Source organism: Oncorhynchus keta, chromosome 30 (assembly GCF_023373465.1).
Source record: "Oncorhynchus keta strain PuntledgeMale-10-30-2019 chromosome 30, Oket_V2, whole genome shotgun sequence".
NCBI classification, from domain to species: Eukaryota; Metazoa; Chordata; class Actinopteri; order Salmoniformes; family Salmonidae; genus Oncorhynchus; species Oncorhynchus keta.
The window spans coordinates 29,818,543-29,846,060 of record NC_068450.1 but is presented as its reverse complement, the minus strand read 5'-3'; the positions used below and the strand labels follow the sequence as shown (position 1 = coordinate 29,846,060).

At 44.7% G+C, this 27,518-nt stretch overlaps 2 protein-coding genes across 6 annotated transcripts in view; one reads left to right on the top strand and one right to left on the bottom strand.

Moving 5' to 3' along the window:
* The window catches only part of LOC118363376 (macrophage colony-stimulating factor 1 receptor 1-like), a 31,710-nt gene extending 17,670 nt beyond the window's left edge, over positions 1 to 14,040 (top strand). For 3 of the 4 annotated variants that reach the window (XM_035744164.2, XM_035744167.2, XM_035744166.2), the window contains exons 18-22: positions 4,484 to 4,606; positions 5,705 to 5,816; positions 5,926 to 6,025; positions 11,825 to 11,939; positions 12,114 to 14,040. In XM_035744164.2, coding sequence (XP_035600057.1) covers positions 4,484 to 4,606; positions 5,705 to 5,816; positions 5,926 to 6,025; positions 11,825 to 11,939; positions 12,114 to 12,275 — 612 coding nt within the window. In that variant the 3' untranslated portion in view covers positions 12,276 to 14,040. The remainder of the gene's footprint in view (positions 1 to 4,483; positions 4,607 to 5,704; positions 5,817 to 5,925; positions 6,026 to 11,824; positions 11,940 to 12,113) is intronic. The other variant, XM_035744165.2, reaches the window with a different exon arrangement.
* Positions 14,041 to 14,250: 210 nt separating this feature from the next.
* LOC118363955 (HMG domain-containing protein 3-like) lies at positions 14,251 to 27,503 on the bottom strand. 2 transcript variants are annotated; one of them, XM_052488171.1, is made up of 20 exons: positions 27,322 to 27,503; positions 24,848 to 25,022; positions 23,299 to 23,473; positions 22,663 to 23,181; positions 22,421 to 22,528; positions 22,117 to 22,248; positions 21,689 to 21,969; positions 21,398 to 21,510; positions 21,215 to 21,295; positions 20,960 to 21,042; positions 20,757 to 20,858; positions 20,491 to 20,637; positions 19,953 to 20,281; positions 18,304 to 18,563; positions 18,015 to 18,199; positions 17,071 to 17,290; positions 16,769 to 16,902; positions 16,543 to 16,662; positions 16,127 to 16,336; positions 14,251 to 15,910 (listed from the first exon to the last, which is right to left on the bottom strand). In XM_052488171.1, exons 2-20 carry the CDS (start codon positions 24,997 to 24,999, stop codon positions 15,305 to 15,307), a joined length of 3,957 nt encoding a protein of 1,318 aa, XP_052344131.1. In that variant the 5' UTR covers positions 25,000 to 25,022; positions 27,322 to 27,503; the 3' UTR covers positions 14,251 to 15,304. The 2 variants fall into 2 exon arrangements, with proteins under 2 accessions (XP_052344131.1, XP_052344130.1); XM_052488170.1 differs by lacking the exon at positions 27,322 to 27,503 and adding an exon at positions 26,628 to 27,301 and having other exon boundaries at positions 14,711 to 15,910.
* Positions 27,504 to 27,518: the final 15 nt, after the last annotated feature.

The following is a 27,518-nucleotide window of genomic DNA, read 5'->3' as shown; positions in this document are numbered from 1 at the left end:
AGGCTTCAAACATAAAGATATAAAACTGTATTTTTTTGTGAAGAATCAACAACAAGTGGGACACAATCATGAAGCGGAACGACATTTATTGGATATTTCAAACTTTTTTAACAAATCAAAAACTGAAAAATTGGGCGTGCAAAATCATTCAGCCCCCTTAAGTTAATATACTTTGTAGCGCCACCTTTTGCTGCGATTACAGCTGTAAGTCACTTGGGTATGTCTCTATCAGTTTTGCATATCGAGAGACTGAAATTTTTTCCCATTCCTCCTTGCAAAACAGCTCGAGCTCAGTGAGTTTGGATGGAGAGCATTTGTGAACAGCAGTTTTCAGTTCTTTCCACAGATTCTCGCTTGGATTCAGGTCTGGACTTTGACTAGGCCATTCTAACACCTGGATATGTTTATTTTTGAACCATTCCATTGTAGATTTTGCTTTATGTTTTGGATCATTGTCTTGTTGGAAGACAAATCTCCGTCCCAGTCTCAGGTCATTTGCAGACTCCATCAGGTTTTCTTCCAGAATGGTCCTGTATTTGGCTCCATCCATCTTCCCATCAATTTTAACCATATTCCCTGTCCCCGCTGAAGAAAAACAGGCCCAAACCATGATGCTGCCACCACCATGTTTGACAGTGGGAATGGTGTGTTCAGGGTGATGAGCTGTGTTGCTTTTACGCCAAACATAACGTTTTGCATTGTTGCCAAAAAGTTCAATTTTGGTTTCATCTGACCAGAGCACCTTCTTCCACGTTTGGTGTGTCTCCCAGGTGGCCTGTGGCAAACTGTAAACTAAACTTTTTATGGATATCTTTAAGAAATGGCTTTCTTCTTGCCACTCTTCCATAAAGGCCAGATTTGTGCAATATGCGACTGATTCTCCCACCTCAGCTGAGTCTCCCACCTCAGCTGTAGATCTCTGCAGTTCATCCAGACTGATCATGGGCCTTTTGGCTGCATCTCTGAACAGTCTTCTCCTTGTATGAGCTGAAAGTTTAGAGGGACGGCCAGGTCTTGGTAGATTTGCAGTGGTCTGACACTCCTTCCATTTCAATATTATCGCTTGCACAGTGCTCCTTGGGATGTTTAAAGCTTGGGAAATCTTTTTGTACCCAAATCCGGCTTTAAACTTCTTCACAACAGTATCTCGGACCTGCATGGTGCGTTCCTTCATGATGCTCTCTGCGCTTTTAACGGACCTCTGAGACTATCACAGTGGAGGTGCATTTATACAGAGACTTGATTACACACAGGTGGATTGTATTTATCATCATTAGTCATTCACGTCAACATTGGATCATTCAGAGATCCTCACTGAACTTCTGGAGAGAGTTTGCTGCACTGAAAGTAAAGGGGCTGAATTATTTTGCACGCCCAATTTTTCAGTTTTTGATTTGTTAAAAAAGTTTGAAATATCCAATAAATGTCGTTCCACTTCATGATTGTGTCCCACTTGTTGTTGATTCTTCACAAAAAAAATAAAGTTTTCTATCTTTATGTTTGAAGCCTGAAATGTGGCAAAAGGTCGCAAGGTTCAAGGGGGCCGAATACTTTCGCAAGGCACTGTATGTGATGAGTCAAAAGAGTTAGTTCAAAAAGGGCCAATTCAAATAGGCCATCCTGATGTACTTTGTGCCCCCTCAGATTTTTGGGGTGCATGACACCCCTGGTTTACTGCAACAATAGATGTCTACTTATGTAATCATTGAAACTGTACATGTTCATGGTCTCAGATCAGTGGAAATCTTGGCATTATTCACTTGTACCATGTACTTTAATGTAATCTCAACTGCAATCCAGGTTATTTTGTTGTGCTATTAGATGAAGCACAGTGATAACCGTTGGACTAGTAAGTGGAAGGTTGCAAGTTCAGACCCCCGAGCTGACAAGGTACAAATCTGTCATTCTGCCCCTGAACAGGCAGTTAACCCACTGTTCCTAGGCCGTCATTGAAAATAAGAATTTGTTCTTAACTGACTTGCCTGGTTAAATAAAGGTAAAATTAAATTAAAATAAATAATCCATTAAGTTGTTGTATAAATACACAAAATATCAAATCAAACTTGATTTGCCACATGCGCCGAATACACCAAGTGTAGACTTTACCGTGAAATGCTTACTTACAAGCCCTTAACCAACAGTGCAGTTCAAGACGAAGAACATATTTATCAAGTAGGCTAAAGTAAAAAGTAATTATAAAAAGTAACACAATAAGAATAACAATAACGAGGCTATATACAGGGGGCACCGGTACTGAGAGAGTGTGCAGGGGTACAGGGTAGTTGAGGTAATCTGATTTTTATGAATCGTTCAGCAATCTAATGGCTTGGGGGTAGAAGCTGTTGAGGAGCTTTTCGGTCAGCTTGCCATGCGGAAGCAGAGAGTCTATAACTTGGGTGACATGAGTCTCTGACAATTGTTTGGGCTTTCCTCTGACATCACATATTATTTACGACCTAGATGGCAGGAAGCTTGGCCCCAGTGATGTACAGGGCCGTTCGCACTAACCTCTGCAGCACCTTACGGTCAGATGCCGAGCAGTTGCCATACCAGGCAGTGATGCAACCGGTCAGGATGCTCTCAATGGTGTAGCTGTAGAACCTTACACGTCCTGGTAATCCGTCTGACCCACTGGCTTTGTGAATGTTGACCTGTTTCAAGGTTTTGTTCACATCGGTTTCCGAGAGCCTTATCACACAGTCATCCAGAACAGCTGGTGCTCTCGTGCATGCTTCAATGTTGCTTGCCTCGATGCGAGCATAAAAGGCATTTAGCTCATCCGGTAGGCTCGCGTCACTAGGCAACTCGCGTCTGGGTTTCCCTTTGTAGTACGTAATAGTTTTCAAGCCCTGCCACATCCGAAGAGCGTCAGAGCCGGTGTAGTAGGATTCAATCTTAATCCTGTATTGACACTTTTCTAGTTTGATGGTTCGTCTGAGGGCTTAGCGGGATTTATTCTAAGCATCCGGATTAGTCTCCCGCTCCTTGAAATCGGCAGCTCTAGCCTTTAGCTCGATGCGGATGTTGCATGTAATCCATGGCTTCTGGTTGGGATATGTTCGTATAGTCACTGTGGGGATGACATCATCTATGCACTTATTGATGAAGCCGATGACTGAGGTGGTATACTCCTCAATGCCATCGGATGAATCCCGGAACATATTCCAGTCTGTGCTGCAAAACAGTCCTGTAGTGTTGCATCCGCATCATCTGACCACTTCCGTATTGAGAGAGTCACTGGTACTTCCTGCTTTAGTTTTTGCTTGTAAGCAGGAATCAGGAGGATAGAATTGTGGTCAGATTTTCCAAGTGGAGGGCGGGGGAGAGCTTTGTATGCATCTCTGTGTGTATCTGACTGTATTCCCAATTGAACGTTAGTGTGGTTTAAATGGTTGAAAGCGCAGTGATAATACATTTAGGTCAAAACTAAACAAAAAATCTGAAATAGATTTTCCATTGGAATTGGGTTGTCCTTTTAGAACAGGGGTCTTCAACCCTTTCTTGCCCAGGGACCCCCTCCCAGGCAACCCAGCGACCCAGGGACTCCCATTATACGTTACCAGGCAAATGTGACCCCCGTCAATTTTTATTTTTATTTATTTATTTATTAGGGGTCATATGTTAGCAAAAAACATATAATTCACATGTCAGGTGAATTATAATGGCAAGGAGATGTGATCAACATTTTAAAATGAAAAGATTTGGTAGATAGTTTTTCATTATGTTGACCTCCCCACATTATAACAAGAAGACTCTAACAGCCTATTAGCTAGAAAGGTAACGCCAAACACATTTTCACTAAGAACAGTTATTTAGCTGGTTAAACAAAGGTTAGCCATAGTGTTGGCAAAAATGAATGTCCAAGTCAAGAAAGCTTACCAGCAGCCAGCGGTACTTGCCTCACTGGTAGCCTATTGACTGGTAGCCTATTGACTGGTAGCCTATTGACTGGTAGCTTATTGGCAGGTGCTTTTTCAAGGCATATGTGAGATACTCCAGTGAGTGTGAACAGCTCCAGTGAGTGTAAATTGCTCAATATTAGGAGTTGAGAAACAAAGTCGACATCATTATAGATAATATATTCTCCTCTTTTCTACTGTAGGTATGTAATTCAAAATGTGTTTTGTCTGTTGTTGCTCGCGCTATTTATCAAAACATTGAAAATAAAAAATATTTTTCAACTTTTTCATTTAAACAAATATTTTTGCAGTACCTTTGCTTTGGCCATGGACCCCTGGTCCAATACCCCTGTTTTAAATTGTGGAAAGTGTAGTGATAACACATTGGGAATTCATCTAACTGTTGGCTGTCTGTTTGAGTGGGTGAAAATATGAATCTCATTGATCAACATATCTAGCAAGTATTACCCAATTCCCCACGTTGTAATGATGTGGTGTGCCCAGTGGATAGAGATGAGAGCTCTTTGTGAGGTTGTGGTAAGCCACTATAAGTGATCCTCTCTCTGTCTGTCTCTTTCTCTCAGTGTATTCACCGGGATGTTGCAGCCAGGAACGTCCTCCTGACAGACCGCCGTGTGGCTAAGATCTGTGACTTCGGCCTGGCACGTGACATCATGAATGACTCCAACTATGTGGTGAAGGGCAATGTGAGCGAACAACAACAACCTCAAATGAACAACCACCTCAATAACAACATTTTCTGTGTCAGTAACAACTATTTCACGTGTTTAGTAAGGGCCCGGGCCTGGGTTTCTACTACACTATATGGAATTGTTTTAAGATGGTCATACCAAGAATCATTTAGATATTTGAATTTAGAATTTTAGGCCCCTTGTCAGTATATCATTTTTTTTTACCAAAATGATGAAACATTGAATTTGTCCTTACTGCTATTATCCCATAGAAACACATTGAATAATGTATTCATACATGGAAAAACAGATAGTCAAAAATAAATCAAAGGAAGTTTGTTTGGAAGTGTCCCATATCTGAGAAATATAAGAAAGATCAGGAAACTATTATAGTTTTGTTTAACCATATTTAGCCCCTTTATTAGGCACTAAACTACTTTAATATAGAGTATACTGTATACCTTTGTTTCCTGGTTAAATAAAGGTTAAATAAATAAAATACTTCCATTCATTTGATACATTTCCGGGGGACCTTCAGACGAGTCTTGTGATGCTTGTGGGTGTCCTAGAGCGTTTGTGAGACTCTCGCCTTTCGATGGTGAGTGTTGAGCCCAAACTGTTCAGACACTACAGACAGAAGTTGGTAGATCAGTGGTACCGACTTCAGACGAGTCCTGTGGCGCTTGTGGGGGTCGTAGAGCAAAACGGAGAACACCATCGTGTTTCTGAGAGTCTCAACTTTCTAAACCAAACTGAACCGTTCTCCTGGTCTGACAAACACCACTGTAGCTCTGACACCTTCCACCGCAGATGCGGAAGGCCGACATGGGCGGATGTGGTGGACTGAGTCTATGCAAAACAGATATACAGATATATCAAGCTTAAACAGACATATTTTAATGGGGACTTTTGTATTAAGCTAATTGAAGTACACGTTGCGCTGACTTCGACTCTAGGGGGAAAAGGTCAAGACACTCCATATCTCTGTTGCCTGTAGTCATGGCAATTATAGTTGGCAATTGTAGTTTGCTTTTGAGGTTGCGTTGCGTATTAAATATAAACGGTTAAATATACACATTTTAATATGTATTTCCTCACACTATGTGTCTGTAGGCACGTCTGCCAGTGAAGTGGATGGCTCCGGAGAGTATTTTTGATTGTCTCTACACTGGCCAGAGTGACGTCTGGTCCTATGGGATCCTGCTATGGGAGATCTTCTCTCTAGGTGGCTGGCATAAACATGCATATCTAAACACAGTGGAAATTGACATCTCATTGGTGAAGTCATTCAGTCGTTCTTCTTAAATTGATTGTGTTTTGTTTAATTTCTGTAGGAAAGAGCCCCTACCCCAGTATCCTGGTGGACACCAAATTCTACAAGATGATAGAGTCTGGTTATCAAATGTCCCGGCCAGACTTTGCCCCTCCAGAGATGTAAGTTACACATTAAGGGCTTTTAGGTTTCAATAACCTTGTCCCCATGCTAAAATGAGGCGGACGTTTTTATGATTTAAAGCACCATATTTTTCCCCACTGAGTAAGCCTAGCTTCATTGAGATACAGATGCATATGACAATATCCTTTTATATTTTTCTGGAATACTTAACAAAGACCCCCTATATTCCAATTATACTCCCTTTTCAGAATTTATGATAAAAATAAGTATATTTATTGTGCCTTTTATTAATGCATTAAGCATGGCCGATTCCAGATTACTTCCTCTTAGCCCCAAGTTACAAAGCTCCCCTCAAACATCAAACACACCACAGAAACAAGAAATAAATAGTGTATTTTTCCTCCGAGGCTCTGCACATCTGTGAGTGTCAATTTTCCGTGGTTGTCACACTACCCAGAATATTTGTGTTGCGAGGCCAGAGACAGAGTTACAACCTAGTCATCAGGGACCCTTTGTGTGGGGGGGGGTAAGTTAGTCCTCGATCAGGCATGGTACTGTGTGGTGGTGAGGTAGTCCTTGATCAACCATGGTTCTGTGTGGGGGTGAGTTAGTCCTCTGTCAGGCATGGTTCTGCGTGTTAGCCACATGATCAGCAGGCTGGAGTCCGGAACAGTGTCATTTCACAGTCCAGGCAGGGAGAAGACTGGTGGGACTGTGGTGGCGTTTATGAGGGGTGCATCTATGTGCGTCACAATCAACCATGCTTATCATTGTAGTGTCTCGATACATAGAACACTCTTTGACCAAACTTTGGGATTGTAAGTAGTACAAAGCAGAAGTATGGCAGGTGAAAAGTACACCTTACAGTAGCAACAGTCATCAAAATTGTTAAAAGGTTTTAAAAACAATTATAGGAAATGAAACAGTTGGACAATGGATGAAGATATTTCAAACCTTTAGAAGGTTTAAAGGCACGGGATCATTTAAAGGCACGGGATAATAGGCGTGTGTGTCTTCTCTAAATAAACAATTGAAATAGGGCTGCAATGCAGCACATTAAAGCAGAGCCTTGACACGTTTGTGTTTCATAATCATCACAGTTAAAACAGGAGAGCAATATCTATCTGGTAAAGTCCACAAAACATAGATTTACAGTATAAAACAAACAGTTGGATGGTCACACTATTGATTCAGGAGGACAGTTACCACAGCCGTCGCCAAGAAAACAAGAGTGTGTGCCGCCATTTCAGCGCCACCAGCTGGCTGGACAGAGCCTCTCCAGCCGTCTATAGTGGACCAGCATTCAAATCAAATCAAATTGTATTTGTAACATGCGCCGAATACAACAGGTGTAGTAGACCTTACAGTGAAATGCTTACTTACAAGCTCTTAATCAACAATGCAGTTTTAAGAAAATACCTAAATAAATGTGCAGGGGCAACGGTACCGAGGTAATGAGGTAATGTGTATATGTAGGTAGAGTTATTAAAGTGACTATGCATAGATAATAACAGAGAGTAGCAGCAGCGGAGAAGGGGGGGGGGGTAAATGCAAATAGTCTGGGTAGCCATTTGATTAGATGTTCAGGAGTCTTATGGCTTGGGGGTAGAAGCTGTTTAGAAGTCACTTGGATCTAGACTTGGAGCACTGGTACCGCTTGCCGTGTGGTAGCAGAGGGAACAGTCTATGACTAGGGTGGCTGGAGTCTTTGACAATTTTTAGGGCCTTCCTCTGACACCACCTGGTATAAAGATCCTGGATGGCAGGAAGCTTGGCCCCGGTGATGTACTGGGCAGTATGCACTACCCTCTGTATAATGCCTTGCGGTCAGAGGCCGAGCAGTTGCCATACCAGGCAGTGATGCAACCTGTCAGGATGCTCTCGATGGTGCAGCTGTTAAACCTTTTGAGGATATGAGGACCCATGCCAAATCTTTTCAGTCTCCTGGGGGTAGGTTTGTTGTGCCCTCTTCACAACTGTCATGGTGTGCTTGGACCATCTTAGTTTGTTGGTGATGTGGACAACAAGAAGCTTGAAACTCTCAACCTGTTCCACTGCAGCCCTGTCGATGATAATGGGGGCGTGCTCGGTCCTCCTTTTCCTGAAGTCCACAATCATCTCCTTTGTCTTGATCAAGTTGAGGGAGAGGTTTTTGTCCTTGCACCAGGTCTATGACCTCCTCCCTATAGGCTGTCTCATTATTGTCAGTGATCAGGCCTACCACTGTTGTGTCATCAGCAAACTTAATGATGGTGTTGGAGTCATGCCTGGCCGTGCAGTCATGAGTGAACGGGGAGTACAGGAGGCAACTGAGCACGCACCCCTGAGGGGCCCCCGTGTTGAGGATCAGCGTGGCGGATGTGTTGTTACCTACCCTTACCACCTGGCGGTGGCCCGTCAGGAAGTCCAGGGTCCAGTTGAAGATGGATGTGCTTAGTCCCAGGGTCCTTAGCTTAGTGATGAGCTTTGAGGACACTATGGTGTTGAACGCTGAGCTGTAGTCAATGAATAGCATTCTCACGTAAGTGTTTCTTTTTGTCCAGGTGTAAAAGGGCAGTGTGGAGTACAATAGAGATTACATAATCTGTGGATCTGTTGGGGTGGTATGCAAATTGGAGTGGGTCAAGGGTTTCTTGGATAATGGTGTTGATGTGAGCCATGGCCAGACTTTCAAAGAATTTCATAGCTACAGATGTGACAGTCATTTAGGCAGGTTACCTTAGTGTTCATGGGCACAGGGACTATGGTGGTCTGCTTGAAACATGTAGGTATTACAGACTCAGACAGGGCGAGGTTAAAAATGTCAGTGAAGACAGTTGGTCAGCGCATGCTCGGAGTACACGTCCTGGTAATCAGTCTGTGAATATTGACCTTTTTAAAGGTCTTACTCACATCGGCTGCAGAGAGCATGATCACACAGTCATCCGGAACAGCTGATGCTCTCATGCATGTTTTAGTGTTACTTGCTTCAAAGCGAGCATAGAAGTAATTTAGCTCGTCTGTTGGGCTCATTTAACTGGTCAGCTTGTGGCTTCCCTTTGTAGTCTGTAATATCCTGCCACATCCGACGAGTGTCAGAGCCAGTGTAGTACGATTTTATCTTAGTCCTGTATTGACACTTTGCCTGTTTTATGCTTCATTGGGGGGCTTTTTTTTAACTAGGCAAGTCAGTTAAGAACAAATTCTTATTTTCAATGACGGCCTAGGAACAGTGGGTTAACTGCCTGTTCAGGGGCAGAATGACAGATTTGTACCTTGTCAGCTCGGGGGTTTGAACAGGATTTCTTGTAAGCTTCCGGGTTAGAGTCCCACTCCTTGAAAACGGCAGCTCTAACCTTTAGCTTCTACATCTGCATTGCTTGCTGTTTGGGGTTTTAGGCTGGGTTTCTGTACAGCACTTTGTGACATCGGCTGATGTAAAAAGGGCTTTATAAATAGATTTTATTTGATTGATAGCTCAGTATGAATGTTTCCTGTAATCTATGGCTTCTGGTTGGGGTATGTACGCACTGTCACTGTGGGGACGATGTCATCAATGCACTTATCGATGAAGCCAGTGACTGATCTGGTGTACTTCTCAATGTCATCGGAAGAATCACGGAACATATTCTAGTCTGAGCTAGCAAAACAGTCCTGTAGCTTAGCATCTGCGTCATCTGACCACTTTTTTATCGACTGAGTCATTGGTGATTCCTGCTTACATTTTTGCTTGTAAGCAGGAGGATAGAATTATGGTCAGATTTGCCAAATGGAGGGTGAGGGAGAGCTTTGCATTCATCTCTGTGTGTGGAGTTAAGGTGGTCTAGAGTTTTTTTCCCCTCTGGTTGCACATGTAACTTGCTGATAAAAATTAGGTAAAACTGATTTAAGTTTCTCTGCATTAAAGTCCTCGGCCACTAGGAGTACCGCCTCTGGATGAGTGTTTTCCTGTTTGCTTTTAGTGATATACAGCTCATTGAGTGGGGTTTTAGTGCCAGCATCGGTCTGTGGTGGTATGTAGACAGCTACGACAAATACAGATAAACTCTCTAGGTAGATAATGTGGTCTACAGCTTATCATGAGATACTCTACCTCAGGTGAGCAAAACCTTAGATACCGTGCACCAGCTGTTGTTTACAAATATACATAGGTCCCTGCCCCGTGTCTTACCAGAGGCTGCTGTTCTATCCTGCCAATAGAGTGTATAACCTGCCAACGGTATGTTATTAATGCCACGACTCGGTGAAACATAAGATATTACAGTTTTTAATGTCCCGTCGGTAGGTTAAACATGCTTTCAGTTCGTCCCATTTATTTTCCAGCGATTTTCCAGCGATTGAACGTTGGCTAACAGTACGGAGGACAAAGGCAGATTAGCCACTCGTCGCGTGAACCTCATAACCCCAACGAATGACGGGGATAACGGCCTGTTCAGGTGGTTGGAATATATTGTTCCCGTCCGACTCATTAAAGAAAAATTGTTCATCCAATTTGAGGTGAGAAATCGCTGTTCTGATGTCCAGAAGCTCTTTTAGGTCATAAGAGAAGGTAGCAGCAACATAATATGTACAAAATAAGTTACAAACAATGCAAAAAATAATAATAAATAGCACAGTTGGTTAAGAGCCAATTAAAATGACAGCCTTCCTCCCTGGGGCCCAAATGATAAATGTCAGTCAAATATATATATATACAGTACCAGTCAAAAGTTTGGACACACCTACTCATTCAAGGGTTTTTCTTTATTTATACTATTTTCTACATTGTAGAATAATAGTGAAGACATCATAACTACGAAATAACACATATGGAATCATGTAGTAACCAAAAAAGTGTTAAACAAATCAAAATATATTGATTTGTAGCCACCCTTTGCCTTGTAGCTTTGCACACTCTTGGTATTTTCTCAACCAGCTACTTACCTGTTATACTGAACAAAAATATAAACTTGACATGCAACAATTTCAATGATTTTACTGAGTTACAGTTCATATAAGGAAATCAGTGAATTTAAATAAATAAATTAGACCCGAGTCTATGGATTTCACATGACTGGGCAGAGGCGCAGCCATGGGTGGGTCTTGGAGGGCATAGGCCCACCCACTTAAGATCCAGGCCCACCCACTGTGGAGCCAGGCCCAGCCAATCAGAATTAGTTTTTCCCCACATAAAGGTTTTATTACAGATTGAAATACTCCTCATCAGCTGTCCGGGTGGCTGGTTTCAGACAATCCCGCAGGTAAACAAGCCGGATGTAGAGGTCCTGAGCTGGCGTGGTTACTCGTGGTCTGTAGTTGTGAGGCCGGTTGGACATAATGCAAAATTCTCTAAAACGACGTTGAAGGCCGCTTATGGTTGAAAAATGATCATAAAATTCTCTGACAACAGCTCTGGTGGGCATTCCTGCAGTCAGCATGCCAATTGCACGCTCTGTGGCATTGTGTTGTGTGACAAAACAGCACATTTTACTGGCCTTTTACTGTCCCCAGGACAAGGTGCACCTGTGTAATGATCATGCTGTTTAATCAGCTTCTTCATATACCAAACCTGTCAGGTGGATGGATCCTCTTGGCAAAGGAGACATGCTCACTAACAGGGTTTTTAACCAATGTGTGCACAACATTTTTGACAAATAAGCTTTTTGTGGGTATGGAACATTTCTGGGATCTTTTATTTCAGCTCATGAAACCAACACTTTACATTTTGATATGGACATGGAGTGGTTTGAAAGACCATAGAGCTCCATATTGAGACAATCTTCTCCCTGATTCTTGAGGGCCTTGCATGATGTAGTAAAATATAGTATTTTTAATACTGTATTGTGACCAATAACAATATGATCTTGATGCCCCACCAGGTATACGATCATGAAAATGTGCTGGAATCTGGAGCCAACAGAGCGACCCACCTTCAGTAAAATCAGCCAGCTGATTGAGAGAGTCCTTGGGGAGCAGCCCGAACATCTAGACCAGGTATAACAGAGAGGGAGATGGATGTTTAACATGGTAGATATCTCTCATCAGAATAAAACAGTATTGACACTAAGGAGAACATAAAACATCTTCCATTATCAAACTGGATTGACCATACTAAAGCATTATCTGAAGATGGCAGTACCCTAACTTCTAGGTGTTCTCCTCTCCCAGCAGTACCAGAACATCCAGCAACAGGACATGGTGATTGAGGAGTTGGAGCCATGTGATGATGACGACAAGACAAAGTTTTGTGATGGCTCCTGTGACCAGTCCTGTGAGCATGAAGAAGAGGAGCAACCTCTGATGAAGACCAATAACTATCAGTTCTGCTAAAAACTCCCTGGCATCATCGAACTATCCACATTCTGATCTGAAATTCTTCATTCATTCTATCTTCTGCTCACTGTAGAATCATTCTAGGAGCGTATATTCATAGAAATGGAATTGGGATATTTTCGTAAAGCAATGAATGCCTGAAAAGCAATTTTTAAGTTCTCTTTTGGCTTGTAGATAGACAGGCAGCTGAAAAAGTAATGTGACTTGCTATATACTGTGACTTGAGATACCATGTCTTACGCAGGAGATAATTGATCTAATCACAGATAGTGCCTTAGTTATGTACTTAATATATGGAATGCCTTATTGTATGTTCATTAATGACTTTTTCTTCTTCTATGGTTTGAGATTTTCTCTTTTAAGTCTATGCACCAACGATGGACATAGTGTTCTGTCCACAGGCTTCTAGTTATTTCCTCTGTTCGTACATACTGTGCTGTTGGCACTATGGTGAGATTGAACAGACTGTTCTGTCCACAGCCTTCTAGCTCTGTCCTCTGTTCGTACATGTTGTTTTGTTGCCACTATGGTGAGATTGTTGATTTCTTAGTTGTAGAAAAGAATCCTGCTGTGGTGTTTTAATTCACGTTTGTCAGCGGGTTCACTTCCACATTGTTGAACAAGCTTTTTTTTAACATGCTATATGCAGTTTTCAGAGGCAGCAACAAGACAGTAGCAAACATTGCAGATTTTTGAATGTTTGCCTATATATGTTGGGCCAGTAATTGAAAGGTCACTGGTTCAAATCCCTCAAGGTGAAAAATCGGTTGCTGTACCCCAATTGCTTCAGGGACGTCATTAATAATGGCTGATCAAGGCTGTGACCCCACTCTCTGTGGGTGTCTCGGGGAGAGTTGGGATAGAGAGAGAGACATTATGTAACATTATATGCTATGGCAGGGAACGATCAGGATGAAAGGAAGATAAAAATGTGGATCCAAGTATGGACAATACAAACACGTGTTTGATGGCCATGTACTGTTATAATCGCCACCAGGCACAGCCAGAAGAGGACTGGCTCAGAGCCTGGTTCCTCCCTAGGTTTCTTCCCAGGTTCCTGCCTTTCTAGGGAGTTTTTCCTAGCCACCGTGCTTCTACATCTGCATTGCTTGCTGTTTGGGGTTTTAGGCTGGGTTTCTGTACAGCACTTTGTGACTTCGGCTGATTTAAGAAGGGCTTCATAAATAAAATGTGATTGATTTATTTGATACCATTCCACTTATTCTGCTCCAGCCATTACCACAAGCCTGTCCTTACCAATTAAGGTGCCACAGACCCCCTGTGATATCTATACCGCTCAATATTTTGATGTTCATCATCAATATGATAAAACGTGTGAATTATGGCACAAAAATACTGCTTCGTTGTTTTGAATGTAGCATTCAGCTAATACTGCCTACTGTAATTACCACGATGTCAGATAAAAGCTAGAAGTTAGTTAATGTCTATATGTCAGCTATAAGTCAGGTAACAGTTACTTGGATTGTTAGCAGCTATTCTGAATACTGTTGCAGAGGAAATGAGAGAAAAGTAAGAGATGTCTAGGTAGTGTATGTATGGTGTAATGTAAATGAATAAATGTTTAATTTTCACTTTACTGCTTGAAAGCCAAAAACAGATTCTTTGTCATTAAATCCTTTTAGTTGTTTGCTAACCAAATCGCTGTACTGTCTTGGAAGGAAGGAGTGTAATTATATTCAGACAATATGCAAAAAAAAAGAAACTGAAATAAAGATGCCTTGCTTCCCTTGGATATACAACATTATATTTCCCGGTGGACTTGTTTCAACAACATTTCAGCTGACTCCATAGTACGTCATATGACAGTGAACAAAAATCTTTTTACCTCAGTTCCCGTTTCAAATGAAAATGCCTTCTCTGCAATCTTCTGAAGTTTCATTCCCTGTTCTCATGGGAGGTTGAGCAATACCAGACCACCTAAATAGGAAGTAACAATCCCACAGAAACTTGATTCAACATTAGGAAATACTTTATTTGCTTTATTTATAATTCCTTAAGCAAAATTATTCAGAAATGGCGACATTCACCATATATTTTCTTACCCCCTTGAGTGGGTATCAAGTTCCATCCGCAAATTGTAATAACTATGTCCATCACAGTTACATCATCAAGTCAATCATTGTCTTCTTTAGATTCCATTCAAGCAGCTGAGAGTAGATGATAGAACAGTCCTGACATTCAGAGCCACCCCTCCAATAGGAGCTCAGGCAAGAGTCTCCTGTGGTCAAAAACACAATCAAAGGCCACAAAAACTACAGATTCCATCAGCCCATGAGGCAGATGTGAAAGGTTGTTTACCTTGAATACATTTCAGCCCAAAGGGCAACGAGTGACAACTGAGGTACAAGAAGATAGCATAGAACAGTGTGAAAGGTCTTACTAAGGATGAGAAAGCACGAGGACTCATTAAATACAGTTATTAAATAATAATAATTATTATTATACTTCTAGAAAGAACATTATGCACTCCAACAATGATGTTAGTCAACATAAGCAATGTTTTTAAACGTTGTTATCTATTCTAAAACTATGTGAACTTTCCTTCAGTCAAAGTAAAGCAGAGAGCAGTTAGTAACATTCACGTTTTTACACTCTTCACTGGTTCTGCTTCTCTCACAAAGAAAACGAAGTGCCATTCTTTCATTTCAAACCAGCAACAAAGTGTCTGCTGGACTGATAAGTTACAGACTATCTGTCTGGTTAGCAGCAACACCTCTGTTCTTTGGAAACACTCAAGCATATTTTAGCACAGTACATTCAATGACTACCAGCCTCTCCACTACACGCTAGCTTTCTGAACCAGATATCTCCATATATATATATATATATATATATTATATAATATATATTGTGTTCTTTCTAAAAAAAGGACTACCTCATAATAATGTGGGCCATATGTCCATAATATTAAACATTATCCCCCAATGTCAGAAAGTTATATTGGTTTGTTTACTTGTTGGGTCACAGCACAAAATAAGTCTCCAAAAAGCCACAGTCTGTCACTCTCAGAGAACCACTACCTCCTCATACCCAGTGTCTCCCTCCACCCCCCCGTCTCCTTCCACCTCCTCCCCTTCCTCTGTGTTGATCTGTGCCACCCCCAGCCTGTAGAGGGCATCCCTGATCACCACCTCCCCAGGCTGGCAGGCCTTCAGCACTGTGCTGATCTGCTGGTCCACCACCTCCCGGCTGGACAGGAAGTCCTGCAGACGGTTGTACAGGTAGTAGTAGGCCGTGTTGTCAAAGGCCAAAGGTCGCCGCCGCAATGATGTCACCAAACCCTCAGAACATTCCTCCTCAGTGATGTCTGACCCTTCTGTTACCTCGGCTTCAACCTTGAACCCATCCTTCCTCTCCTCCTTCCCTTCGTCCTCTTCTTTCTCGTTGTCTCTCTCCAGGTCTTGTACCAGGCTGCAGTAAGGTTCCAGCTCATTGCAGAGCCCCATTGAGTGGTGGTCCAGACAGGGGGGCTCCTGGCCATCTGTAGGCCCAGCAGGATGCACTATCCAGCGGGAAGAGGACTTGGTGACAGGGTGGACCTGGGGGTTCTCCACCACGGAGGACAGGTCAGCACAGTAAGGCTGGTCCTGTAGCTCAGCACACGACACAAACTGATGGAGAGAGAAAGGTGAGATAAACAATAATAACATCCACAGTACCTAGTTTATCTATTATGTAAATAGAGACCAATTCATTCTTCAAATTGTATTGTCAAATCAGCATATTACAGGTTAAAAAACCTTCCGACACCATCCTGATTTGACCTCCTAGTACAATAATCAGACGTCAATAACTAAGTCCTTTCCATGCCCAGTGTGAGGGCCTACCTCTGGTTTGTCCATGGGATCAGAGAAGCAGCCCTGGTTCCTGCCCCACATGGTGGAGGCCAGCTCAGGGTACTGCACGTCTGTACACAGCGCCACCTGGCGGGCAGAGTCAGTAACGTAGACAGGAGGCCAATACCGGGAGGACACCAGCAGGTCCACGTGGTCGCGTGCCGTCTCACCCTTCACCAGGTACTTGGAACCACACACCACCTGGAGGAGTAGTCTTCTATCATCTGTCTGGTTCTCATTATGTTTTTATTGGTCAATAGATTTTGTTATTGTGTGAGGCCTGATTGGCTAACCTATCATTTTTCATAGACTGACAGACTAAATGCTTGATTGACAGAGTAATAGTTGAATGGATTCTGGTGGACGACTGATTGCTTGACATTGATGGGTGAGATGTGTGCGGTTACCTGATGGGGGCAGATCTTGGACAGCTTGCCTGCTGTGAGGTGTGGAGGGGGCTGGGGGGCCGTGGAGAGGCCGTTCTGAACACACGTACACAGGGAGATCAGAGAGACCAGCAACTCATCCTGACAGAGAGAGAGAAGAGACATGTGTCAATCTCCTAAACACATACAATCAAACCAGAAATATACATACATAGAGATATCACAGACAGACAGCGTTGATCTATACCTTGTTGCTCTCTGGTGCAGTGATCTCGCCACAGCATTCCAGTATGGCTTTGAGCTCCTCTGCACTGTGCTCATCCATTCGGTCTGGTCTGAGTTGGCCCTCGTGGATCAGACGCACCAGAACTGATGGGTCACCTGGAAAACACACACACAATAGAATTTTACACACTTACATGTTTATTTATTATTGATAAACAGGGCATGAACAAGTAATGATCAATGAAATCTCTGAAAGACTTGAGAATTATGTTTATCCTTCCAGTGATTGGCTTAGTCCCCATCCCTGAGAGAGTGACTTCCTACCTGTGTGCTGTGTGAGGAGCAGGGCCTTGTCCTTCTCTGTGTTGATGACAGTGGAGCTCCTCATTAGTGGTGGGATGAAGGGGGCGATGATGGAGGCGTCGACCCGGGTGATGGGGACGCTGCAGGGGAACGCTGCCTGCTCGATGGCCTCACTCTCCATGGTCAGCCAGAAGTCATCCACATGCACCTTGTCTGGAGCCCCGAAGTCTGGCCACGTAAACTACAGGAGGGAGAGCGAGACACAGGTATCAACATGACTACAACACTATGCACACCAGACAGCTTGACTGTCCTGGAATCAGGCAGGCTAAAACAAATTAAGTAAAGAAAATCATCTTTAATTCTCTATTTTGACCGTTTGGATCTGTGGCTCTTATCAGTCTCTCCCTGACCTCCCGTCTCCTCAGTCTCTCCCTGACCTCCCGTCTCCTCAGTCTCCCCCTGACCTCCCGTCTCCTCCTGATCAGTCTCCCCCTGACCTCCCGTCTCCCCTGACCTCCCGTCTCCCCTGACCTCCCGTCTCCTCAGTCTCCCCCCTGACCTCCCGTCTCCTCAGTCTCTCCCTGACCTCCCGTCTCCTCAGTCTCCCCCTGACCTCCCGTCTCCTCAGTCTCCCCCTGACCTCCCGTCTCCTCAGTCTCCCCCTGACCTCCCGTCTCCTCAGTCTCCCCCTGACCTCCCGTCTCCTCAGTCTCCCCCTGACCTCCCGTCTCCTCAGTCTCCCCCTGACCTCCCGTCTCCTCAGTCTCCCCCTGACCTCCCGTCTCCTCAGTCTCCCCCTGACCTCCCGTCTCCTCAGTCTCCCCCTGACCTCCCGTCTCCTCAGTCTCCCCCTGACCTCCCGTCTCCTCAGTCTCCCCCTGAGCTCCCGTCTCCTCAGTCTCCCCCTGACCTCCCGTCTCCTCAGTCTCTCTCTGACCTCCCGTCTCCTCAGTCTCTCTCACCTCCACATTCCTAAGCTCCAGCACGTTGTGTGTGTACCGCTGGGCGATCTCCATCTTGGGGGCGATGCCACACACACCACAGATCATGTCGTTGTAGTCCCTCACGGTCAGACACTCAAAGGCCCAGTAGCCACTAACCAGCAGCTCCTGGACATGGGCCAACTCCTCAGGACTCAGAGTGTGGACTGATTGATATGGTGGGGGGAGAAAGAAAACAGAGATATTAGAGACATGAACAGAACTCTGTTGAAAACCCTCTGAACCGTATGTTGCTCCAAGAAAGTCTTACCAGCGTGGTTGTGGATGTGGTCCAGGATGGTCCTGACTATCTGGTTAGGATGCCGGCCCAGTCTGACCTGACTCCGGATCTTAAAGAACAGGTCCAGACTCACCAGCAACCTGTTGCCAACATTGAACAGACCTGGATGGAGGTCGGTGAAGCTGTGCAGGGCCAGACACTGGGGGTTGAGACACACCTTCAGCTGGATAGAGGCGGTCTGGATCAGAGAGTCAGTCAACAGCCAGCAGTCCTCCTGCCCTGCTAAAGAACTATGGTACAAAACACCAGAGAGACATGATAGAGAGACCTTTCCTGAAACCACACTATGGAATATGAAAAATGTCCAGAAACGTCCAACCCCTGAGCAGCAGAAACGTCCAACCCCTGAGCACCAGAAACATCCAATCCCTGAGCACCAGAAACATCCAACCCCTGAGCAGCAGAAACATCCAACCACTGAGCAGCAGAAACATCCAACCACTGAGCAGCAGAAACATCCAACCCCTGAGCACCAGAAACATCCAACCACTGAGCACCAGAAACATCCAACCCCTGAGCACCAGAAACATCCAACCCTGAGCACCAGAAACATCCAACCCCTGAGCACCAGAAACATCCAACCCCTGAGCACCAGAAACATCCAACCCCTGAGCACCAGAAACATCCAACCCCTGAGCAGCAGAAACATCCAACCACTGAGCAGCAGAAACATCCAACCACTGAGCAGCAGAAACATCCCTGAGCACCAGCTGAGCAGCAGAAACATCCAACCACTGAGCAGCAGAAAATCCACCCCTGAGCAGCAGAAACATCCAACCACTGAGCAGCAGAAACATCCAACCAGAAACATCCAACCACTGAGCAGCAGAAACATCCAACCCTGAGCAGCAGAAACATCCAACCACTGAGCAGCAGAAACATCCAACCACTGAGCAGCAGAAACATCCCAACCACTGAGCACCAGAAACATCCAACCCCTGAGCACCAGAAACATCCAACCCCTGAGCACCAGAAAACCCCTGAGCACCAGAAACATCCAACCCCTGAGCACCAGCAACCCTGAGCACCAGAAACATCCAACCCTGAGCACCAACCAATCCCTGAGCACCAGAAACATCCAACCCCTGAGCAGCAGAAACATCCAACCCCTGAGCACCAGAAACATCCAACCCCTGAGCACCAGAAACATCCAACCCCTGAGCACCAGAAACATCCAACCCCTGAGCACCAGAAACATCCAACCCCTGAGCACCAGAAACATCCAACCACTGAGCAGCAGAAACATCCAACCCCTGAGCACCAGAAACATCCAACCCCTGAGCAGCAGAAACATCCAACCCCTGAGCACCAGAAACATCCAACCCCTGAGCACCAGAAACATCCAACCCCTCCAGAAACATCCAACCACTGAGCACCAGAAACATCCAACCCCTGAGCACCAGAAACATCCAACCCCTGAGCACCAGAAAACATGAGCACCAGAAACATCCCCTGAGCACCAGAAACATCCAACCCCTGAGCACCAGAAACATCCAACCACTGAGCAGCAGAAACATCCAACCCCTGAGCAGCAGAAACATCCAACCCCTGAGCAGCAGAAACATCCAACCACTGAACCATAATAAACCCAAAACTACACAAACAAATCTTCTTCTCACCTCTGTCCTCCCTTGAATAGCGGGTAGTGACACAGAGCACAGTGTGTGGCTGCAGACTCATAGAACCGCGGCCAGCCTGACTGGACCTGCACCTCCCCCAGGCCCTCCCCTTCCCCTAACACCTGGTCCCCGGCCTGGGTGGTGGTCGTGGTGAGGACCACCTGGGTAGAGTTGAGTTCCTGGATGAGGGCCAGGGTGTCATGGAGCTCAGCCTCACTCTCAGAGATCTGCAGGGCCTGGCGCAGCAGCTGCAGGGTGGACTGGCGCTGAAGCTCCCTCTGGGCTGGGGACAGGGTCCGGTACGGGTCTAACAGAGCTACTGAACCACCCTGAGTGAGTGAGAGAGAGGAGGGTTGGAGGATGAGAACAGAGAGATGAGGAAGAATTCAGACAGACAGAGAGAGAAATACAACAACACCAAAACATAGACCACATCCTAAATGGCACCCAATTCCCTATAAAGTGCACTATTTTTTGACCAGAGCCCGATAGGGTGCCATTTCAGACACACTCATAGTGGGATTCTCTCCAGACTGACCTGTGCCTTGGAGCCCTTGGCGTTCTTCCTGGACAGCTCCAAGCCACAGCAGGGGCACTCTGCAGGCTTGTGTCTGTTCTTATAAACATAGCCACATGACGGGTTCTTACAGCGACCCCTGCCACGCGCCGTAGACAGACCCAGGTCCTGACACACACACACGTCAAACAGAGGACATACAGTTATACAGACTACACTGAGCCTGCTAGAGGATGTGTGTGGATGGCGTATGCTCCCCAAAATGTAGTTAAAAAGGTGCCACTAACCAGTGTGGAGGTAGAGTTCTGTTTGAGAGGAACCACTGAGAGGATCTTCCCTACTTTATCAGTTACAATATACTGGCTTCTGTCCACAGGGGTAGGGAGAGTCTATAGGACAAAACAACACTGAGAAACCTGGAGACAAACACTTAATCCGCATGGTTCAGCAGTGTGTGTGTGTGTGCGTGTCACTGTGAGTTTGTGTGTACCTGTTCCAGAGGTGGTGTTGTCACGATCTGGCCGAGCTGTTTCAGAGTGTTAGGCTTCAAACCTGCGATCATCTCACTGAGCTCTGTGGTCCAAACACAATCACCACATCAAACACGTTTGGTTACCTCAGAAAGAACTAGTGTCACTTCCCTTAGATCAAAGTAACCACTTTGAAAACGAGTACCTTTAGCTTGGCTTGGGTAACCATTTTATCATTAGAACATATTATATAGGTACATGAGTGTATATCATACCTGTGGTTGATTTGCTGCAGTTGGTCTCCCCAACTTTGCCTTTATGAGGAGGGACAGTAATCCACTGGACTAAGGCCCGGCCTAGTTTCAGACAGACAAATGTGCGTTTACACCCCAGACAGCATTCGTCTTAACAGACTGACCTGAAATAAGGTTTTTATATCCGTCCACAGCAGTGCCCACCTGTGTTGAATGGGGCTGGGAGGATGGCTCTCACAGGTCGCTTTTGACCAACCACACTGCTCCTTTCCTGTACTTTGACCCTGGCACCAGTCACAGGTGTTCCAACCAAAGCTCTGCTCAAAGACAGAACAAATGAAACTTAAAAAACAAAACGTTCTCTTTAACCAATCAAAACATGAAGCACACTAAGAGAAATACTCTCACAGGGCTTGTTTGAAAAATGGTTTCTTAATGTGACCATTAAATTATAGACCATAAAAGAAGGGCTAACTTAAAGAACTAGATGCTCACATCATAGTAGTTGTCTGTGTCCCTGACACCGCTGGAGCAGGCTGTATGACTCCTTGGCTGTTGGCTCTGCCTCCCTCTAGTGGTGGTCCTGGTGTAACTGCACGCTGCTGCACTTGTCCTCTGGGCTCCCGCGGTCCTCTCCCTCCCTTCCTCCATCCAGACACCTTACTGTTCTGATCATCAGAGGGAGGCACACCAGTCTTAGGGGGGTACCCAGGGTTTTTGGGTGGTTTCTGGGCATAAGTCTTGAAAGAAGCAGCAGCACCTGGAGTCTTCACCGCCTGAGACGTAAAACGTGGAAAGTTTGTCATACCTCGGAACTGTTAAGTGTACGACTCATTATTTTCCAACCAATAAAATGTCATCTTTACTTCAACATTCATATTATGATGGAAGAGATGTTTAAGCCAGGGAATGTGTAGACTTACAGCAGGCACCCACTTGCCCCCCAGGTGGTTGCCACAATCAGGGCAGAAGGGTGGTTTGTGACGGGTCACGTAGACAAAGGAGCAGCCCACTGTCTGACAGCTGCCCCGGCCTCTTCTGGTGTATTTATTCGACTAGGGACAAAGATGCTTTAGTAAGAATCTGCTAGTGACAGAGAATGTCTGACTGGTCAAATGACATGTGAGTATATACACTATTGTAATATATTGCTTGATGATCTAATCAAAGAAAATTGGATAACGGTGAATTGATAAAGTGGAAGAAAATCAGTCTGAGTAGTTTTACCAGTTTGTATGAGGGATTAGTGTCCCGTATCACCCTAGCTCCTACAGGTACCATGACAACAGAGGCTACAGAGCTGGCTCCTGGCAACGTCCTGTGCTCCATCAGATCCTGGGGAAACAAGCGTTTTATCTACCATTACTGCATTGAACAAACAGACTAGTTTGACTAAATGAATAGTAACCCTAGACTGTTGAATGATCAGCAGTAAGGTAAGCCAACTCCCTGTGTCGTTGCTAACTAACCTGATTGGGTATGATGGTGACCAGCTCTGTTTTCACGTGCTGCACCGACGTCCCGCCCACACGTCTCCCGTCAGTCGCCATTCCAATGACACTATAGCCCCCCACCCTGGGCTCCTCCTCCTTGAGCAGCAGACCGGCTGATGCCAGGTGAGGTGCATTGTGGGATTCGTGGGTGGCAGAGACTGAGGAAGAGGAGTGATACGATGAGGAGAGGACCCCCTGCAGGGCCCCGGAGTGTGTCAGGGTCACAGCCTTTTCGTCTGTCAGGCCCTCGATGGCGATGCACTGCTGCGACAGCTCCACCTCGCAGCCCAGCACCAAGGGAGGGTACTGGGGGGAACCAAGGGACAGGGAGGGCATCACCCCTTCCCCCACGGGAGAGTCCAGCCCCTCCATACACACTTCCAGCTGGGAGCCTGTCCTGTCGTCTGACATGGCCCCTTTGGGCAGGAGGACGTAGTTTGCCCTGGGGAGGATCCTACGGAAGCCTGGGAGCTCCTGGGAAGGGCCCATAGATGACTACGGAGGATACAGAGAGATGGAATAGTGTAATCATTATGACTAGGGCCAGGAGTTTCTCCTGACCACATGATCTTAGATAACAGACACACTGGTGGAAATATGAGGTAACCGTACAGTGTCTGTCCCTTCCTTCTCCAGCTTGGCCTTCTCCAGGTAGTAGCCCTTGTCTGCCACGTTGAGCCTCTTCCAGCTCACACTGATCCTCTTGTTGATCTCAGACTGGGGCAGGCTGGGGAACTCCTGCTGCATGGTCTGGTGCACATCAAAGTAGTACAGCAGGTAGGCTGATCTGGAGTTGAGAGATCAAAACGGGATGAATATATGTCATCTTGACTCATACAGCAGTCAACTCAACACAAAGATTGGGTCACTTGGTTTAGCTTTCTCCGCCTATCCAGGAAATCCAAATGAAGTGCACTCAAGTCAGGGTGAAAATAGTATGTCATCTGGGTAATTCTTGAATTGCGGTGGTAAATGCCTTCACTCAACTTTGGCACCACGTTAAAACCCTTTACAATGACAAACACATGACAAATAATACATGTCCTGTTTAACTTAACTGTTATTTAATAAGAAAACATATGTAAGTCCTTTATACTGCAACACATCTCTTTGTATGCATTGTAGAAAATACTGGGGGCAAATTGGCTTGTCCCATTGGTGTAGAGGTGTAGTAACATGTCTTGGGGATTTAGAGATACACTACATGGCCAAAACTATGTGGAATCCCTTCAAATGAGTGGATTTGGCTATTTCAGCCACACCCATTGCTGACATGTGTATAAATTCAGCACACGTCCATGCAATCTCCATAGACAAACATTGGAAGTAGAATGCCCCGTACTGAAGAGCTCAGTGGCTTTCAACGTGGCACCGTCATAGGATGCCACCCTTCCAACTAGTCAGTTGGTCAAATTTCGGGCCCTGCTAGAGCTGCTCCGGTCAACTGTAAGTGCTGGTATTGTAAAGTGGAAACACCTAGGAGCAACAACGGCTCAGCCGCAAAGTGTGAGGCCTCACAAGCTCACAGAATGGGACCGCTGAGTGCATAGTTTTGGCGGATGTCAGGAGAACGCTACCTGCCCCAATGCATAGTGCCAACTGTAGAGTTTGGTAGAGGAAAAGGAATGGTCTGGGGCTGTTCTTCATTGTTCGGGCTAGGCCCCTTAGTTCCAGTGAAGGGAAATCTTAACGCTACAGCATACAATGACATTCTAGATGATTCTGTTGAATGAAAGCAAATCCCTGCAGCAATGTTCCAACATCTAGTGCAAAGTTTTCCCAGAAGAGTGGAGGCTGTTATAGCAGCAAAGGGAGGGACCAACTCCATATTAATGCCCATGATTTTTGAATGAGATGTTTGACGAGCAGGCTTCCACTTAAGATACTTTTGGCCACGTAGTGCATCTATTATTTTGAATGCTAGACAGTGAAAAAAACATATTTAATATATTGTATAGATCAATAAAAACAAAGAAGGCTATTTTTTACTAGTACAATGTGTGTCCCTCAGTTTTATGTCATCACTGATTCCAAAGATATTCAAGGACCTTGAGCATTGTCGCCAGTGGAAAAGTGTTTTCGGGGTGGATATTAAATACGACCCATCTGCATTGATAGGAGGCGTTGGTGTTTGATTTTCTGGGAGCAGTAGGTAGACTACCTGGGTTTCTTGGGTTTCTCCATGATCTCCCCCTGCTGAGCCTTGTTCTTCTTCCTCTTCTTGGGAGAGGTGACCTCCATCAGGGTGTAGCAGCTCTCCACCTCCTCCGTCATCCTCCGATCAGTCTCCTCATACACCTCCATGGTCTCCATGGCTAAAGGGAACCGAGGAGAGCCTGGGGAGGTTCAGTGACATTGATTCATTTATTTTCTGTCCATGTAAAAGAACAAATAATGACAAGGGGATAGGTATTAGGGCTACAGGAGCTATGTACATCGTTTATTAATACATCGAGCACCATCATGATAAGGAAAGTATAACATGTAGGTTACCATTAAGCAGGTGGCCTAGTGGTTAGAGCGTTGGGCCAGTAACCGTAAAGGTTGCTAGATCGAATCCCCGAGCTGACAAAAAAAATCTGTCGTTCTGCCCCTGAACAAGACAGTTAACCCACTGTTCCTAGGCCGTCATTGTAAATAGGAATTTGTTCTTAACTGACTTGCCTAGTTGAATAAAGGATAAATAAATAAATAAATAAAACATCACAATTATGTTATGGCAATGTAGATAAATGTATGGCCTTCAAAACACGAGATAAAAGGCCCTAGCAGTTGTGCAAACTCAATCGCAACCATTGGCAACATTGAAACAAGAGCTGACAGAAGACAACAGCAGACTACCTGCCTGAGAGTGCACCAGTGGAGGCTCCTCAGACGAGGAAGGGGAGGAACATCCTCCTCAGTGAATTTCATTAAAATAGTAAAACATTTAAAAAAGGTATCCTTTTTAAATAAAACTATACTAAATATATTCACGTCACCAAATAATTGATTAAAACACACTGTTTCGCAATGAAGGTCTACAGTAGCCTCAACAGTACTCTGTAGAGTAGCACCATGGTGTAACTGGAGGACAGATAGCTTCCATCCTCCTTGACAATACAAAACCTAGGAGGGTCATGGTTCTCACCACCTTCTATAAAGTTACACAGTACTTATAACAACTTCTGTAGGACATCTTCCAACCTATCAGAGCTCTTGCAGCATGAACTGACACATTGTCCACCCAATCAAAGGATCAGAGAAGGAATCTAGAACTGAAAGCATAAGCTACAGCTAGCTAGCACTGCAGTGCATAAAATGTGGTGAGTAGTTCACTCAAAGAGAGAGAAAGACAATAGTTGAACAGCTTTGAACCAATTTCTTCAAAAATGAAGGAGAAGCAAGAGAGAGAGAGATATTTCATAATTCTTTTCACTTTCTTAGCTAGCGAATGCAGCTAGCTAGTTTAGCCTACTCAAACACTGGCTCAATCCTATGTCAGCTAGCTGGCTATGGTTATCCAACACAAAACGGGAACTCTTCCAAGTCAAGGTAAGCTTTTGGTTTGACTAATTTATTGCCATCGGGGCCGGCCGGTGTAACTGCTAAACTTCTTACTGACTGTACACAAACGTTACTGCATGATTGTTGCGGGTTTACTAACACTTTAGTTCTATTAGCTATGTTGATTATGATATTACTTTAATATGGTGACAACGATGTAGACTGTGTAGCCATTATGATATGGTTTGGTTAGGAAAGGTTTTTTCGCCTGGTCACATACAGATGATGTGTTGTGCATAGAGGTCCACAAGAGAAGGGAAAACATGAGGACGGTGCGTAGATGCGAGAATGAATACAACATGGCTGCTATGAAAGTGAACAGTGTTTACGTGTGCTCATGGGGTCTTCATTCTGCCGATACGGTTGAAAACAGAAGCAAACGGAACTAAACATACCTGAATTTGTCCAGTAGAAACTCTTGTTTACAACTGTTGGACTACTGATTACACCACAGGAGGCTCCTGAGGGCAGGTCAGCTCATAATGTCTCGAATGGAGTAAATGGAATGGTATTAAACACATGGAACCATTTAATTAAATTCCAGCCATTACTATGTGCCTGTCCTCCCAAATTAAGGTTCCACCAGCCTCCTGTGAATTACACCCTCAATTAGTACATTTCTCTCGACCTGTGTGCACTTATGTTGTGAACTTCCATTGATAGGCTTGGTTGTAGCAACGTCATGATGGTTATACGGAAAATGTTTGTATCATGTAGTAGCCTAAACCGATGTCACATTGAACTGGGTGAATGGAATCTGATTTACAGTCATCCAATATGCTGTAATATAAATAAAGCAATGCTCTAAAAAAAAATAAGAATTGTCCTCCCTCAATTTAAGGCACCGACCGCCACTGCAGTGCACGTGGGGAAAAATGTGACTTTGGACATTCCAGGGAAACGACCGTGAAGTAGAGTTAAATGCAAACATACAAAAGTTGCAAATAAAGTACGGAAAACAACAACACAGCGGATACAACTTTCTAATTATTCTCCCTCCCATGACATTCTCTGATAATTCGTGTATCCTAATACTGACTGTAGACTCGGCGTATTATCCAATGAGAAGCCTCCTTGTTGAACCCTTACCTCTGTTGCCCCGAAGAACTCTCAAACTAGATCTGAGATGGCTTCAAGCGACGCTGAAACGGAACTGCATCGCTGACATTGCCTAGAATAAGTATATTTCTCTATATTTTGCCTTAAACTGGGCTATTTCGTTTTTAATCTAAGGGCCTCAAAGCACTCGATTTGTCCTAGTCTTGCAGCAAACATGGCGCTGTGTT

Coding starts and splice junctions, on each gene's coding strand:
- LOC118363955 (XM_052488171.1), bottom strand. CDS start 24,999: ATGGAGACCATGGAGGTGTATGAGGAGACTGATCGGAGGATGACGGAG. Junction 23,182..23,298: donor AGAAGGAAGGGACAGACACT/GTACGGTTACCT, acceptor TATCCTCCGTAG/TCATCTATGGGCCCTTCCCA. Junction 21,970..22,116: donor GGGGCAAGTGGGTGCCTGCT/GTAAGTCTACAC, acceptor TTTACGTCTCAG/GCGGTGAAGACTCCAGGTGC.